Here is an 18600-nt window from a genome sequence, read left to right as displayed (position 1 = left end):
AAGACACAAGATCATTAGTATAGTTGGTATTATGCAAAAACAAGCCTGTTAGGTTGGGCCGACCAAATTAATTAGCATAAAACCTTCAACTGAATTCTGCATCACAAAAAAAAAAAAAAACATTTCAATTCTCAAGGCCGCTTCACACTCTACTGCCCACTTCAGACCTCAGTCAGCCAGCACGGAACGGAGGGAGAAAATACATCTCCAATCCACCAGCCACTGCTCCTCAGTGACTAGAGAGACCCATGTGTACATTATGATGCTGAACTGTTCTCCCTATTGCCTCTGGCACTTCAGGCTGAAGGAATGCCATTCCCTCCGGAAAATCTGGAGGTAGGATCTGACGTCATTGCCCTGGGCAACCAGTGCAGGCTTTCACTTGTCAAACAGCTAATCGTAATCTCAAAATACCAAAAGCCCTCAACAAGAGCTTTCTCAGTCTCATTTCAACTCCTGCACTTCTGCACACTTGCTTTGCTTCACTTCCTCGTCGGACTTCTGCTGAAAGGATGGGCAGGGCAGGACATTGCAGAACCACCATGGCCATGGAGGGACAAAAAGCACTAACACAGCAGAGTGTGACCTCACAACTCATCGTGACATATTCCGCATGGAAAAAGCAGAGAGCAGAAATTGCTGAGTAGGGACAAAGAGCAGTGACTTCAAATGCAGTGACAACACAATTACTGAAGAGTTACGGGCAAACATTAACCTTTCTTTACATGGCATTCATCAACAAACAGCAGCCCTGTATATGCGTTGAAAAGGGTTGTACCTCAAGGTCCCCAATGGGCAGTGTATGACCACCCACATGCAGTGATGTTTTGGCAACAGAGAATCATCATGGGGCAATAATCAAACAGGACATGCCCCCAAAAACAAGACAAAAGACGGGGGCAACAATGGAGGGTTTTTTTTGGGGGGGGGTTATAAGCTGGGGACATACAGAACAACAGTCAAGGCCTAAGAAAGACATATTCACAGCTCATTTTCAGAAAACAATATAAATGAATGTGCAAAACGTTCGTTTGTAACCATCACAGGCATTACTGACAAAACCTGATGCCGGACACTCTGAATTGTCCAGGCTATATCCAGCCGGTGGAAAAACACCGACTGTGAACTGAAGGGTGTACCAGCCAGTACCAGGCTGTATGACCAAATTAGCTAAGTACTCAACACTATTGTATATAAATAAAAAAATCTATAGCTCAAGTGGGAATTCTCCGAGTGAGATCGATATAGCATACCAAAGAAAGACCATCTGGCTCTCAACTCCCAACATAGCACAATGCCATCAACCCAATACCACACCCGCGCGTTCTCCAGTGACCCTGGGTGACGTTGCATCGGTGAGACGGGAAGCATGCCTTTCTGGCCAGTTTGCAGAACCGTGCTAATAGTGGATTGGGGTTTGTGGAAGCGGTCAGAAATGTGGAACAGTTACAACAGGGTTATGAAACTCACAGAGCACATGACTCTAAATGATGTAGGTCAATAAATCTGTTCCAGGATGTCTAAGCTATGTGAGGTGCATTTTTGCGGTGTTTCTGTGACACAGACAGACAGACAGACAGACACAAATCAGCTTCCACCTGTCCTACAAGTTGCCTGTGTAGAGCAGACGTCGGCTTCCTGGTGGGGGGACCACAGGATGTGTGCACCCCACTTCCCAAAGACGCCCATTTCACATCTCTGCTCAACACAGCTGACTGGCAGCGCTCACATCCTGTAACTGTCAGCTCTATTAACGCTATTCAATGATCTGTGAGGCGTGGAGCCAGTCAGACACACTAATTAAAAACTGACTGCATGTGCAAGGTGACAGCATGAAATGTGCTTTGTTCGTTTGTGCACAGACTGAATGTGTTTCAGTTGGAATCTATTTACCTCAGACCACTTACAAAATATGGACAAACATTAATATTCATTTATGACAAGTTTTAAGTGTGTTACAAGTTGATAAATGAATGACGCGTTGACGCATAAGATAGAAAAAAAAGGTGAAAGGAGAGAGAATGGATGATGGAGCGAGGACGGCATCTGTGATCCTCAAGACGCACTCCTTTTTAAGCGAGGTTGAGCAGATTTGGAGAGTAACGTCCTGCACCGTTAGACTCCTTGGCTCCTCGGTTGCCTATTTTGCCATATGGGATGAGGAGACGTCAAGACAAAGGGGCGGCCATCAGTGTCCCTCTGTTCCAGTGACGTCCTGTGGAGAGTGTCCTGTGGCGCCCTCCCCTCCCCTCCCCTCCCCTCCAGCACACAGACTCACTGCACTCTGCCCTGTCCGGGGAGCACTGACAAGCCTGCATTCTATTTCAGGCCTGCTGGACGGCCTTTCAAGGTAGACAGCCTGGAGTAAATTAGAATGACAAGGACACAGAGGGGCCCCATCTCACTCCCTAACTCACTCTCTCTCTCTTACTTCCCTCTTTTTCTCTCTCTCTCTTCTCCTTCTCCTTCTCCCTCTCTCTTTCTCTCTCTTTCTCTCTCTCTCTTTTCACCAGACAATTAGAGCTGCCTTGGCGGCCCTTTTCATGGGTCCCATCACGCCCGCAGACAGAGCGTTAGCTCTGCAAGGCCAATTATCGTGGGGCCATGTCCACGAGAGCGGCCATCGGAGGCAGATTATCGCTCATCAGACTGTAGCCCTCTACTGTAGCCCGGGAAGGTCGCGCACGTCAGGAGGGATTCATCGCTCGGCCCCTAATGGACTCACAGGCCAGGGACTCAGCACGGCCATGGGGGAACAGATCGTCGTTTTAGCCAGAGATCACATTCGCTGGACAGGCCAGGAAAAGGACAAGTCAATCAGAGGGCTATTAGCCACGTTTTACAGACCGTGCAGTGATTCTAAACCTGCGATTGTCCTCGGAAGGAAGATCCTGGATCGTTAAGGTTGATGATGGGTTATTGTGTGGTGATGGTTGTTCGATGAAGTGCAGTTGATATTTTCAGAATTCGAGCCTAGTTAGTCGAGATGCTTGTTATTCAACACACACACACACACACACACACACACACAAACACACACACACACACACACACACACACACAAACTCACACGGGATAGTGGACCACCATCGCAGCCTGAAAGCGAGGAGCGTGGTCAGACACTGCTGAGTGCTGCCCTTTCCCGTGTGCCAGCCCAACTGTTTTGTACACACAACGCGGGCGCTGACCCTTTTCCACTTTGTTCCAAAACATGACCCATATTAGGCAGCCAGCAGCCCCTCCTCAGATCCGCTCTACCCTCGTATCTCAGGAATGCTTTCTTAAAGAATGATCAAAGGTGTTTTCTGACAGTGCTCCACTAAGGGATCCCCTGATGGGTGCAGCAGAAAAGTGAAATCATTTCCATCAAAAACTGGCAGACAAGAAATATAAACATGAGGGCTCCTTGACAATAAATACAGAGAATACCAACGTGACAGAACCAAGGGTGTTCAGAACGGTTTCACTCTCAGTGATGACCTAGAAGTCCGTTACTGTTGGAACTCAAGGACTGAAGTCTGCTGGTAGTAACCCGTCCCTCGCATTCATTGATACATAGCCTTTTTTTATTTCCCGAGACTAGAGGAGGCTGGACTCTCAGAGATTGCTACAGGAAGCACTTTGTGAAACACAGCCCTCTCAAGATTGCCACATCTGATGTATTGCGAGGCTCAAAACTGCTGCCTTGCTGCAAGATTAACTGTCTAAAAACAGCGTTTGGTCCACGAGATTAGGCCTACAGAGAACATAAAAAAAACGGGTTGCTGATCAGATATGTAACGTCTTCACACTGCCTACTTACTCAGGACATAAAGGGAGAGGGTGATCCCAGCCAGACAGAAGCCCTCAAAGAAGCGTAGGGTGCTGAACATCGGCACGTTGACAGAGAAGGCCACCGTCAGGCCAAACACTAGCATGAAGAGGACCGAGATCATCAGCACAGGGTGCCTTCCAAACCTGCACCAAAAAAAATAAACAAACACTTTACAGTAGATCTGCATGTGAGTTATAACCATGGCACTCAGACATTTTGTGCTTTTCCAGAGCAGCCGACCAGAGAGACTTACCAGTCCGCCAGGATGCCCATCACTAGATACCCGAAGATGGAGCCCACCAGTAGGGAGAACTTTGCAATGTGAACCTTCCTCCTGGAGCCACACACCAAGTTCCACTGGAGGGAAAGGAGAGAATAACCAGATATCTTTAATTAATACCCCATTCACAATGCAAACAAGAGACTGGTCTCACCGAGGTGAGAAACCTTGGATGACTTGCTACCGAAACCACACAAGATGGACCTAAGTCACAGGAGACATTGTAGACATGGCTTTTACAACCCACTGTTTGTCGCTGTCTACACCTACATTTCAAAGTCTACATTTCATTTTCAAATGCTTCTGAGGAATCCAGTGACCATTTATACACAAAGTAAGGATAGGAAAACCATAATTAAACTATGTAGGTAACTGGGTACAATCAGCCAGTTAGTTTTTATAACATCTTAGTCTATTACTATTTAACTTTCTTTCCACAGAACAGGTTTATCAGGTTAACATATTTTCTGTAGGGCTGTAAACGGTTCTGCTTGCTTTAAACAAACTGTATCATCCCTACACCTGACATTAATTTTGAGGAAATCCATTATATTCTGCATTCAAATTACGTTACAAATAAGCAGGACTTGTGATGGGTGACATACGCGATTAAATCAATCTGCCTGACAAACTGTCACACATACATTAAACTGACATTTAGATGCAGCCATTTAACTGTCAAAACTGTGTACAGTGCACTAAATACAAGTGTATGACGCTGCCTGTGGAAAGCTCACTCCTGACCTTGATGGAGCAGGAGTCATGGTCTGCACACTGAGCACATGTCATAGCCTAGAATACGAGCTGGTGATAAAACCCCCTCTGCACACATGCTCTCGCAATATGATCAGGGACAGGATCACTGAGAGGAACACCGCGTGTGAAGAGTAAAGCAGAGAGGTGCAGAGAGGAAGGCCTTCTGCCTGATGGAACTCATGAGTTATTCAACCAATTTTTTGGGGAGGATTATTCTGAGGTGGAACCAGCTTTTTTTTTTTCTTTATAAAAAAAAAAACCAAAAGTACTGTAAAGCAACAAAAAGAGAAGCTGGGTTTTCCTTTCGGTTAGCAGTTTCTGATGACAGCTCAGCCTTATTCTGGGAGTTCAAAAGGCACTGCTGAGCCCAGGCAGACCCACACTCAACCACAAGCTGTGGGAGACACATACTAAAAAAAAAAAAAAAACACCTTCTACAGTCTCCCAGAAGCAAGGACAAGACCATTCAGATGACTACCTTAAATTAAATACATACAGTATATCAGTGCTTGGCCAGGAAAGAGACACTTACACCATGTCTGAATATGACTGGTGACTGACCGTGTCTGAAGTGGACACTGCAGGGGCTTTCACAGAGGGGTGGACTGCAGGTGGACACGCTGAAACTGAGGGCAAGCAGACAAACAATCCAACAGCCATCTTGAGTTGATTCCATCTGCTCTGCAGTGTTAGTCTCTCAGTGTTATCTGTGTGTACATATTGGCACTAACATTCAAAGATGGTGGCACCACTGTTTGTTTTTCCCCTTCCACACCAAAGCTGATCAGGGACAAATATCTTGTAATGCCGTGATATTATATTATCCTCTTATTATACGATGTAATATCAGAGAAATATCAAACAGCCTTTTCAGCGGCAGTTTCTGGAAGACAGATATTTAGGGAGAAACTCTGAAAGACTGAAGGTGTCGATGCTACTTCTTGCTCAGGGGGGAAAACAACATGTTTTGCAATTCAAGTGAAGTGGCCCCACAAGGGACCCTTCAGTTCACTGGGCACCTCCTTCCCTCTAATGTTTTCACATCATTAACCTCAAGTGTGAAGCATTACATTGCGGTTAGAATAAATAAAAAAAACACATCACTTTACCACGCTGTATCGCAGCTTGTAGGAAAGCATTTCCTTTGAGATCAAGGCTTTGATCTTGATACAGTATATCTTGATACAGATATTTATCTGATAGAAAACTACTCATGGTAGCCCAAATCTTGATATTAATGTTGAGATTAAAAACATTGTATCATTCCTCATTTGCTCTGCAGCCGTGGCCACAAAAGGAAGTCTGCAATTACATTTCCTTGACACCATAAAGCACTGTCCATCTGAGAGAGTTTCCCCTTCACGTTTCCCTGTACGTGAGGCCAGCTACTGGACCTTATCAACAAGCATTATGAAAAGTACACTGGTGTGGTGATTGGTACAACCTTGACCTTGGTGTAACCAATAACTGAGCTCTGCACAGCGTTGTCCATCTGATGGCCGTGAGTTGTATGGCACTCTATCATCCCCACGTCTCTGTCTTCCCCTGTCCCCCTGTCCCCCTGTCCCTCTGCTTCTGCCTCTGCCTCTCTGTCTCAGTGTGTCTTTGTGCGAGAAAGCTCAGCTGTGACACACACCACGCAGCGCTCTATTCAGTGGGACGGTTGGAATACTGGACTCTTTGTGTTCTGGAACCCCCCTCTGTGATCCCAGCTGGCCTGGATGAGAGGGATTAGAGTGTGTGTGTGTGTGTGTGTGTGTGTGTGTGTGTGTGTGTGTGTGGGGGTGGAGGTCATGGGTGTGGCTGGGGTGTCTGGGTGACAGGTGCGTGACATACTGTATGAGACACCTCCTCTTCCCCAACATGGCTTTCCCTTTCCCTGACCCTGACCCTGTTGCAGTCGCATGAGCCACACCAGCCACATGCCCAGGAGGGCTGCAGCACAGGACCAGCCGGCCACAGTGACTTGGCAGACCCAGACCCAGTGACACATCTTCAAGTGGCCTGGGTCATTAGGCAGCTCCTGAGCTGAATTTGAGAATTTCTCATCTGAGGCCGAGTCATGCTGCGCTTACTGTTTGCATAACCGCGGTTACCAGAAACACGAGAGGGAAGAAAGAGGATTATTTATGTCGACGTCAAAAATTATCCCCCAAAACACGTCAAGCAGCTTCCCTCTTTCAGCAGAGCTAATTGACGAGTGATGAATTGTCACAATGGAATTTTTGGTAGTTTCCTCAGCAGTAGGAAAACATCTCTGACACAACCAAATCTTCGTAATGTGTAAACAAAAACTATTGCTGATACGATGCCTTATGACTACTTGATGGTAGTTACTGTGACTCATTTCTGTTACTCAAACTTTCAGAATCAATGTCACCCGGCAAGGCCTAGACAAACAAATACAACTTGCGCAATTCCACCTGGAAAGTGATCCCGCACAGCTTACTAGGAGCTCATACTGGTCTACGCAAGATCAGGAATAAATCCACCGGCATATGCGAGTGTCAGTCAAATGTACAACATGTTTCACTGGCTGTGCTTCACACCTTGAGCCGAGTTCAGATGTGAACGAGAGTAGATCATTTGTCATCAGTGTGAAATCCAGCGGCCCTTAAGAAGGAGGTGCAGTGGCTAGAAGTTTGGGAGCTTTTCCTTTTCCACATTCACAAGCCCCTTGACCACAGTAAATACACCATTATATAAAGCATTGGGCCCTGCTCTGTTGCTCTACCATTATCCCTTTAGCCTTTTGCACTGATATGGATACGAATAGGTGAAAAAGCATTCAAGTGACCAAGCAGAACATGTTCATGGGATGTTCCATGTTTTCACACATAATCTCAAATGCCACACTTGTCAGACACTGCACATGATTTCAGATGTCCATGCATAATGTAACAGCTATTATGTCTGATGGGTCAATCAGTGAGGACAGCCAGCAAGGGAAAGTATTTTTGACATGGGCATTCTTGACATGGACGCTGTGTTTGTTTACTGAAATGACCACCCCTCTCCACAGTCGTGCTCCAGCGGGGGTGATACCCTGCTGGTGCTTCCGAGAGTCTCCAGTGAATCTAACCACAACCTGTGAAATGGGACAACCACTGACCTTGAACAAGGTTGTACAACAAAAGCAGGGTTGTCCATATCTGTGTGTGTGACTGACAGAGAGGGGGGGGGGGGGGGGGGTAACGCCTGAACAACTACACAAATGCTTTCCGTTCACCTGTGCCGTTCACACTGGGAGCAAAACCATGAGAAAAGAGGGGTGAAGGAGAGGAGAGTGTGAAGGGAGCTGGCAGAGTACATGTGGGTATGTGAGAAAGAGAGAGAGAAAGAGAGTGACAGAGATACAGACTGCCGCATAGTTACTGCCTAGCAACAGAGTCCTTGGTTATCAGAGAGGTTTGCTTGTCTCTGGTTTAGTGGGCTTATTACCACATAATAAGGAGGGAAAGAGAGCGAGCGAACAAAAAAAGAGAAAGAGTTGCACTTGCAATTGGATAAGAGACAAAGCTCATTCCACTGCACTCTGCATTAATGAGCATTAATTAATTCTCCTGCGGTTCAAATGGGGTAATTAAAGATGCACTGCCCGCACACATAAACACAAACATGGATTTTCTGATTTTCCTTCCTGGCATCTTCTCAACGTCACATGCAAAATAGAGGCCCTGTCTTCAACACAGTCATCGATCCTAACTTTGCACGTACTTTCCATCTCTCTTTATTTCTCTCTCTCTCAGACACACACACACACACACACACACACACACACACACGCACAGACAGACAGACAGAAGGGAACTCCAGGCCTTTGTTCTGCAAGTAAGAAACTACATCACTCTGGCTTTTCCTTCCTGTTTTGGACTCAGATAATATGGCCTGGCACTTTGACTTGCTGCTGACACATGCTAACAAAACACAAACAGAGTCTGAAAATGTAATATGCCAAAAAAAGATAACTTATTTCCTCGACGGGCAACAAGCAAAGTCCTTCACGTGTGAACTACAGCTATCGTGTGGCGTGGCTGAGCATTGCGCTGACCCACCTATGTTTACGCTTAGGATCTTGCTCATGGCAAAATGCGAAATGATTTTGCCAAGTTATTATATTTGCTTTAGTTCATGTGCTTCACACTTAATTCGTTGCCGGTTGCCTGTCAATGAAATTAAGGCCCAATGTCTTTTTCTCAGTGTACCAGTGTAGGGCAACCTTCAATGATGGACAATGAAAACTTGAAAATGCAACGCAATGAAAACGTTCCTTCTTCTATGTAGTTTTGTTATGTGGCATGTATGTAGAACTCTTTAATTGTCTTATCTATGCTCTTTGCAGCTTACACACACATTGAAAAACACAGATACAAAATTCTGGTTCTGGGACTATGCACAGACACAGACGCATAAAAGGCCACACACACAGGCAAACATGCATGCACATGCACACACATACAGTACAGACAGAGAGAGAGAGAGAGAGAGAGAGAGAAACCCACACACAAAGACACACACATACTAAAACGCACAATTTAATTTGTGTGTGACCTCAGTGTCTGTAGAGGAACAGTGCAACGTTTAGCACAAGGACAACAGGCTGTCACACCATAGGCCCACCATGAAGAGCTGCTCTGTGTGTCAGGGGAAGGGAGGGAGATGGGGACTGATGGATGAGTGCTGCTTTCAGCGCTCGTTTGTCTCTCTCTCCTTCTCTCACTCTCGTTCTCACATTCCTTTCTTTTTTTCCCCCTTGTTGCATACATGCACTGTACATACAGTAGTGTGTTTCAGCTGGAGAAAAGAGGGCTTGATTTTTTCATGGCTGCCTGAATGTCAGGTTAGAAATGGATTGCTGTGAAAACGGCCTTGTCTTGGTGGTGCTGTATACCGTGTGTGGATGTGTGTGTTTTATGAGAGAGAGAGAGAGAGAGAGAGAGAGAGAGAGAGAGAGAGAGAGAGAGAGAGAGAGAGAGACTAGACCAGATAGAAGGTATGCACAGCTCCCATCCTGAACTGGCCTACTGTCTGGGAGCTGGTGTGCGTGGTTGTGAATGCAGGAGCTGGAGAGAAAGAGAGAGTGGGAGAGGCAGACAGACCGGCTTTGTCCCCTCTGCTAGCACTGGTGTGTCAGTATGCCATGGCACAACTGTCCCTGCCTCCCCGTTTCCTATGAGTGAACATGCAAACATACGCACTAACTTGCATCTGTATGCTCTCCCTGCCTTTCACCCTCTCGCACTCATCCAAACACATCAACTAACGTCAGTTGAACATTATCTGTGCCATCCTCCTCAGAACGTCCAAAGAGCCCCTCCTATCTCCATATCTTTGTAAAACATACGCACTGAACCCGAGGCCATGCAAGGCAAGTAGTTCAAAACATCTCCATGACCCCAAAGACTAGACCAGACTAGTCCTCCAAATGACTTAAAATATACTAACACGTCACGAATTTGGACTGCCTTAATGTTTTCTAACAGTTTTGCTGAATCCATGCACAAATCTGAGAAATTGTCCTTAATAAAAATAAAAAAGGGTGTCTGTTTCGTGGTGTTATTAGCAAAGCGTTTCACATCCACAGGACCCTAACTGAGTGTTGCATAAGCGCCAAGCTGATATCTCACAGGCCACTCGTTCCACCCAGCCACATTTCCTCTGGAGCACCAATGGGGATCGTCCACTTGGTCCAAACAGCTGGATAAACACTATGGAAAGGGACACTGCCATATGTGTGCGTGTGTGTGTGTGTGTGTGTGTGTGTGTGTGTGTGTGTGTGTGTGTGATTATGTGTGGAGGACCTTATATTGTCACATTCACTCCCTGAACTTGCTATGCTATGTGCCCTGACAAATATATTACTAACACATGCTAGAATGGAGTTAATCATTAAATGTTACAAGCCAGAGATCAATTACAGATCACCTTTGCTGGAAATATGAACCACATTCGCATGAGTCTCATACATATGTGAAATGGTGAAAATCAAAGAGAGAGGAGAGATGCACAAAGCTTCAATTGAAGAGTATTTTCACAATACCATGAGTCCTGAACTGTCAGGAAAGTGACTTTGAAGGGCTTGTTTTCTGGGGTATGACTGCTAGATTATACCAACAATGTGGCCTTTTCTTTGCACTCTTAAATGCGTCCAAGACCCGTGATCACAGTGCGGGTCCAGAAAAATAGGAAGGAAAACAAACATCTTAACAAGGTGCAGTGAAGGTCTGTCACTCGTTACTGCTATTCTTACAGTCCGCTGCAGACCAGAGTGCAGGCAAGGCTAACCTTAATGTCTTTCCTCAATTAAAGCATGTCAACACTCCCTGTTCCACTGTGTGCCATCAGACTTCTTCATTCTATTTACTTCTCTATAGGCCAACCAGCACTGACTAAGCTGTGGATAAAGGGGGTTTGTGAGCTCAGTCTTTCTTGCTATGTATCATTTTAATGAACGATCTCCAATGTCTACATCATGGGTTTGCCATTGGAATGTATTAGCGATGTAGGGTGATTCCATTAAGACCTCACCCTGTGCGCCTGTCAGCAATGATACACTATTATTCATTAGAGCACAGTTCCCATTAACACGTGCCCAGCGGGCCCAAGGACTCAATTAGAGCAACCTTCGCCAGTCCCGCAGTTTCTTTCCCCGGGGACCCCATCGCTGCCTGTGACCTGAGCCTTATTGCTAAGAGCGCTCCTCTGCGCTCAGGAGGGAGAGGAGATGGCTGCCGACTACGGAGAGGAACCAGCAAGAACGTGGCCTGGATTGGGCGCGAAACCGCCGCTGCTGTTCAAGAACTCAGAAGAACACATTCTTGAAAAACAAAAAAAAACACACATAAAAACACACTTGTGCACAGTCTTTCACTCAGGCAGGCTGGAGTCGTGATCTATCCTGGATGCTCAGGTTCTCTTCTCTCCTGGCTCCTTATGCGCGCTGTCCCCTATTCTCCAATAACAACCCTGCTGGGTTTATGAGGATTTCTAGCTTGTCTTGTCTGCCTTGCTATCCCCCATGTCAGTCTCAATGGAGCACACTGTTACTGTGCACACACACATCCTCCATATCACTCCAGTTATGTCTAATGTGTGTGTGTGGAAGAGTGTTAAGTGTATTAGAAGTATCCATGAGACTGGTTGTGTTTGTGGGGATAAGCTAATGGCTAAAGTAATAGCTGCAGGAAGTGTAAAAGCTGCCTGTGGCCCCTGTTTCCCCCTTGTCCAGAGTCCATGTGTCTCAACAATGTGTATCTACTCACTCTTCCTGCCATGGTATCATGACACTACATCCTGGTTGTGTTAAGCTGGAATGGAAGAGGAGTTAGTAGGAACTCTCCTCTAACAATAGACCAACACCAGCAATAAAAATACTAAGCTCACAGTTTATATATCATGGTACATCTTTTTAAATCAAACATCCGAGTTCACTATAAATAATTCTAATTTGATGCATACATGAATAAGCTTAATTTTACAATTCCACTTAGTCCACTGTTCCAGGTTAACTGACAGGCAGCTGCCTGAGTAACTAACATTCAAACACTCCCACTCAACTCAACAAATGTAACTTATTACACATGACTATATGAAGGCCTATATATTGAAAAGCACAAAGGAACAGCTTGCTTAGACTTCATTATCGCTCTACAGTAAGAAAAAGAATATGTTAAGGTTCAATCACCAATTGGCAAATAGGACCAAGGCTGTTTATCACAACAACCACAACATTATCTTCAGCGAGCAGCTGTCTGAAGGCATGCACAGCTCTGCGCACCACCAGCACAAAAATACTAGGCCGTTCTGTGAAGACTACTATCCATGATGCACACAGAAAAATGACTGGCATTCTAACTACTTGCTGTTGCAGTTGAATGGGGGCTGTTTAAACTGAGTAGCTTTTTCAGCAATGGAAATCTAAAGCAGAATCACTAAAACAGCCAACCTGTATGCTATAACATACATACATATATTTATTTTTACCACAATTTCCTAAAACATACTTGATACTTAAAATCCAACATTACTATCTAATATCCTATTCTGTTTAATCCATATTATGATAATATTTAAAGGAGTGTATGACATTTATAATTCAGTGAATGATGAACTGAGCTAAAGGGCTATTTCCTGGGGGGCTCTCCCACCCCAAACCCCTTGCCTTCCCCTAACCCGGGTTTGTATCTAATTCCTACCCTTCCCCTAACCGGGGTTTGTACTCCTCCCATGCTCCCACCCCATACCCTAGAGAGGCTGTGGCATGCCATAGTATAATGAGTTTGATGTTTAGATAACTAGGCCGTGTATCGTTCAAACACTGAGATATGCTGTAGTGAAGGGAGAGAGCAGTCACCCCATCTGGCCTTGAAACCATGTCTATAGAGTACCAAACTTGCACCCTGACTGCAATGCCAGATAGCCAGGCTCATTGGCATGGCAGTCAGAGCACATATCCTACCATAGTGACAGCACTCAGTCACATATGCATGTGAAATAGAGGTGCATCTTGTGGTGTATCTGTTGTTGTCACTGGTATTGACATGTGTCCCAACCCATCATGGGTATAAGGGTGTGGGTCTGGGATGCCAGACTTCTGGAGGTGTCGTGGGCCTAATTCAACAAAACACTGATGAAAGAAGATGCCCACTTGACAACCTCAGTTAATTGCTCATGAAGGGCATATTTGCTGTTAAGTATCGGTATGATGGTTGTAAAGTTAGGTCAGTCTTGGTAAGTGCCGCTGATTCATCGAGTGGCAAACTACATATAGTGTGACCACTGACTCAGAGAGCTATGCTGCTTGATTATGTGTCATTCCCACTCAGGTACCTACCACTGCTATTCATGGAAGTATTGACAAGCATACACATACTGTATACTGGGCATAGCCTGTCTGTGCTGACAGTACGGTTATGTGACATTACATTTGAAGAGCAGAGTTGGACTGACACTAGTGCTCCACACTGGTCAAGGCCCTTGGCAAACACACTCAACCTTTGACTAGAAGCGTAAATAGAACATGGTGTGACACATGGTATGCAGTCAAGGCACTGTGTGGCAATAGCAAGTCAATTTCTGAATACACACCAGTCTGATCTGGCTATTTTTGTGGTTTCATAATATTCCTCATACAAAACATGGCAGTCAAAGGAGTCTCCAAATTGTTATATCTGTATCCTATGCTTGTGTGTGAACTTCCTGTGAAAAGGCCTATTACTGTATGAGGACATCTCGCATCATAATCCCAACCACTCACCTCTTCTGACAAGATCATAAGAAGATAAAGAGCTAGGCTAATGCACGAATGAACTAATGGGGACACCGTGTTCGCAAATAAGATCAATACCAATACCTTAGAATTCCAGGAATGCCACGAGGATTAGGTAGCGATATGGATTTAACAGCTATTGGAAATGGACTAATGGCCCGTCTCCCAAAATGACACAGAATATATAACAATAAGGGATTACAATTACAATTTGCTGTGAGTTGGGCAAATTAATAAACCGAATGAGATTCTACTTTATTTCTCTTGCTGTATGCCCTTTAGTCTGCATCAAAGTAACCAATTCTGCTCGCGGAGAGCCGTAAGGAAAAGAGGCGCATTCCGCCACAGTCAGCACGAGGAGAGCCCGGTGACACCCCTTCGTGATAGCTCGCACCTCATCAGCTGCTTAAGATGAGTCACGCTGGTCTAACCCAGCGATGCTCTTCCATCGCCCAGGCACTAACACTCGTAGTTTGTTCCAATTGTTCGCGAGTCAGGCTTAGGTACCATTTATTACTGGTTTAGACACATATATATAACTCAGCCAGGCAGTTCTCTCGATGTAGCTGTGAATGAACAGGCCATTATTAGTAAACGCGTAAGACGCGTCAGTGTTGCAGTATTGACACCCTAGATGTCATTTTGCTAGGCGGTCCAATCTCCCTGCAGTGTTCAAAATGACTGCACGTTATCACAAATGGATATATGCTGGAGATTTTTAGGTGTGGGTGACATTCCTTCGGGTGCACATAATATTATTATTGTTTCAGTAGCCTGAACCTGCCAGTTGTGAATGCAGCCTAGGCACTTAGTGCCCGGCACAAAACACTCTCCATCAAGGAGCCTAACCACAGTGTAACACTCTGCAAAGGGCATATATTCTAAATATAAAGCGATGAGGATTCAGCACTTGATGTTGGATGTACTTTACACATTTCCAACCCAGCTAACCTTACCTTTGTGACCACATTCTCCCGAAGTCCCATTTGCATCTCGTACCTCCACTCAGTGCACATACAGTGAGCATCGTCCGTGTTGTTGTGGCGGCGCGTACCGTTTAGCGATGAATACGGCGCGCTCACGCTGCTATTGTTTTGACCATTAAATAATGGAGAAGGACTCAATGTCAGATTGGATCCGTTTATCGTCGGGAAAATGCATGTGTTGTTTGGCTGAGCTAGGAGGAAACTGTCAGAGAATTGACTGAATCCTATAAACAACGCCGGGATCCATGTCAGGACAATGAGTTGTTTTTGGTAGTTCCCAAATCCCCCAAGAAATGGCAAGACGCAGCCGTCAATGCGCGATAGCAATGCCGGAGACGTTGTTTCGGGTGATACGAAGCCATTCTCCGGTTGGTGGTCGTCCGTTTCCAGCTGAACCACGGCCATCGCGGGTTCGCACATCGAGGCGTCCCTCTGTAACGCAGCCGGTTTGGCAGTTCAACCCGTCGACTCCACAATGCGTCAGTGCCCCCACACTGGAGAACGCGGTGCCCAATCAACCAGCAAATTAAAACAGGCAATTCTGAGTGATCCTGGCGTGGCGTTCTTGGTTTCCCTCCAAAAGTATGGATTTAATGTGTGTCAACAAGGTTTAACAAGCAGTCTGTTTAAACAGAGCACCGGTTAGAAAACTCTCCAAGAAAGCCATAGTGACACATAGACAGTCTAGAAGCACAGCAGGAATGTTGTACCTCTACTTTCCACAATCAGTGAGTATGGTCACCTCGTCAGAATGCTCTGTGCCGGAAGGAGACGTGAAACGAAAATACTAAGCCAACCCCTCTCTCTTCTCTGAAGCAGCCACAGGTAACACACCTGTCCAAACGCTGAGCCCCTGGTGGTGTGGTTGACATAGTCCTCGCAGCGAATTAAAACCTACGTCATCAGATGGGAATAGTTGGGTAGTCCCACCATTGATAGTAAGCATCAAAAATGTAATTGGTAAAAACAGTAATCAGCGCGCTCATTGAACTGCACGTCGCCTATGAATATTCAAAAACATCTAGCCAGTTCAGAGGCGGTTCCTGGCTCGAACCTCCGCCCTCGCCTGTCACCCCTAAACTTTGATTGGAGAATTCTCCCACGGAACTCCATTGGCTGTCATGCATAACAAAGGTTTTCTTTGTGTTAGTAGCCTATTCCTGTAATGGATTGTGGTCCACTTGGTCCTAATCAGTTTGAAGATGGTTTGTATGAGTAAAATACGTTCCTCAGTTTGGCATGCACAACATCTGCTGGAGGTTTCCGGTATGTGTGTTCATTAGTGTGAACTGTTTCTGCACTTTAGTAATTGGTTTCCATCTTACAATACCGGCCCTATTATTTCATATTTCTAAGAAATACAATGTTGTTTAAGTTAGTTGTTTAAATTCTCTCTCTCTCTCTCTCTCTCTCACACACACACACTCTCTCTCTCTCTCTAAATATATTTATTTGTTTTTTAAAGAGTAGTTGCTGTCCTCTCGTGGTGTTGCAGAGTTATTGAAAATCTGAGCAATTGTCATGTTAGTGTTGTTTCTTCTTGTGTTGTTCCTTCATATCGATTTTGTTGTGATATTGTATTGTATCGATATTGTCACTGGAGGACATGGCAGAGTGCACGTGTCGTTATAGAAAATGCCAGTTAAAATGAAAATAGTTATAGGATATGTCAGTTACGGAGTTAAACAAACCCGCCCTCTGCTGGTTATAATGAAATAGTGCCGTGAAGACGAGTCGTGCTGTACTAAACTGGCCACACTATTCGTTACCTAGTTGGACATCATTTTGTGTCCGCAATGCCATCTCGTAACATGGATGTTTGTTACCGCTTTAGACTTATTCGCGTGTTTCATTGTGATTATTTCATAGGCCTTTAGTATTTAATTTATATCATTGACGTAATCACTGATGTGTAGGTGCACACTTCGCTCAAATAGTCTCAGAAAATGTGATCAAATTGCTCGTACAGTTAAGTAAAAGTCCTTCCTTAAACAGAGTTCAGAGGCCAATGGGCAACCTTGCCATTCACGTGTAAGATCACCACCTAAACAAAATCAGTATCAGGTCTGCAAAAGTTTCTTCTGCTGCACTGCCAGTAACACAAAGCTTCAAGTACAAACCTGTGGCATTACTAGCTCGGTTTCTATCCAACTCATTCGCATATTCGGTTAAAGAAAATGCGAGTCTGTGCAAGTTTCCATCCGCTGTGACACTCTCCTGGCGTAAGGTTGGCGTGGCAAATTTAAGGTAAGTGCCAAACGTAGCGAATTTATGCGAATAAACAAGTTTCCATCAATTTTTAGTCACATTATAGCCTACTGTATGCGAATTGGGAGTTAATCCACCCCCCTCTTGCGAATCAGTTTCTTATTCGAGTAAGAAGACTGTTTGCGAATTTCAAGCGTTTCCACGTAAAAAAAAAAATCGCATTAAAAGGTTGGATGTGAAACCCCACCCGACTTTATAGGATTGTGTTTGTGTTGCTTCAAATGATTGTGCCCGTTGCTGTGGCAACGGTTTCAGTTGTGCTGGCTGTCTCACGCCCATGCTTGCAGAAAGCTGGCTACAGTCAGCAGTAAGTGTTTGTGTGAAAACAGTAAGTGTTCCCAGGCAATTCTTCAGTCAGAATCATAGAAAGTGACTCATGTGGGGCATCACTGACTTACCAAACAAGTTATTTCTTTGACCATGCAACTGAAAGAGATTCACTTGCCTATATGGACAGAACCATTCACAATTACAGACAGTCAACATGTTGCTTCAGGAGCACAGAAGGGAGGAGTTCAATTTGATTGACTATTGAGCTCAAATATCAGCTTTCAACAAAACCAAGGACTGTACCTTTAATAGATCAGTTTATTACCTTCATTTATTATCATGTATTTGCAAAATGATGGGATCACATGTGGAAATAGATAGCACAATGTTTTTGTATGCTTTAAATAATTCCAAGAATCAGGTTAGGGTCTTTCAAGACAAGTACATTAAATCTGTCTGTAGGTATGTATATGTATATCTAAAGCCTGTCAGGCTTCTAACTGGTGTTGTTCTGTACACATATGGCAGCGATCTGGTGGTCCAGAAGCATACTCTACAGGTTGTCAGTATATCCCAAAGAAACAAAGTCGAAAGATCAGGTCAATGTCCTTCCACTTTCTCTAATATTTACTCAGATATATTGGGTCTGTTGCCATGCCACCCATACACTGACGGTGAAAGGTTACCTCAGCGATGGGAGAAGGGATTGAAGCCTACTCGTTGTTATTGTTATCAGGTGCCTGCTGAAGCAGCTGTTTTGAGGGCCTTATGCATGACTCTGACACAGGCTGTGTCTGGGCTGGCATAATTACACCCTTATTGACTGTAAAACCAGACTCATGGGTGTGCCACCTCGTCTTAGTCATGGGGCCGTCTCAGTGCCTACATAGTCGGTATCTCATTGGGAATCTACCTCATGGTGAAGAGTGCAGTGACCAAAGAATGTTTCCTAGTATGG

General features: G+C 45.0%; 1 protein-coding gene across 1 annotated transcript; it reads right to left on the bottom strand.

Annotated features, from left to right (window-relative positions):
* Nucleotides 1-2510: 2510 nt before the first annotated feature.
* LOC122132146 (solute carrier family 22 member 23-like) lies at nt 2511-16229 on the bottom strand. Its single transcript, XM_042706949.1, has 3 exons — nt 15075-16229; nt 4068-4171; nt 2511-3957 (listed from the first exon to the last, which is right to left on the bottom strand). Exons 1-3 carry the CDS (start codon nt 15522-15524, stop codon nt 3795-3797), a joined length of 717 nt encoding a protein of 238 aa, XP_042562883.1. The 5' UTR covers nt 15525-16229; the 3' UTR covers nt 2511-3794.
* Nucleotides 16230-18600: the final 2371 nt, after the last annotated feature.

The sequence above is a fragment of the Clupea harengus genome, unplaced genomic scaffold (genome assembly GCF_900700415.2).
Source record: "Clupea harengus unplaced genomic scaffold, Ch_v2.0.2, whole genome shotgun sequence".
Lineage (NCBI taxonomy): Eukaryota > Metazoa > Chordata > Actinopteri > Clupeiformes > Clupeidae > Clupea > Clupea harengus.
This window is presented reverse-complemented; position numbering and strand designations above follow the sequence as displayed.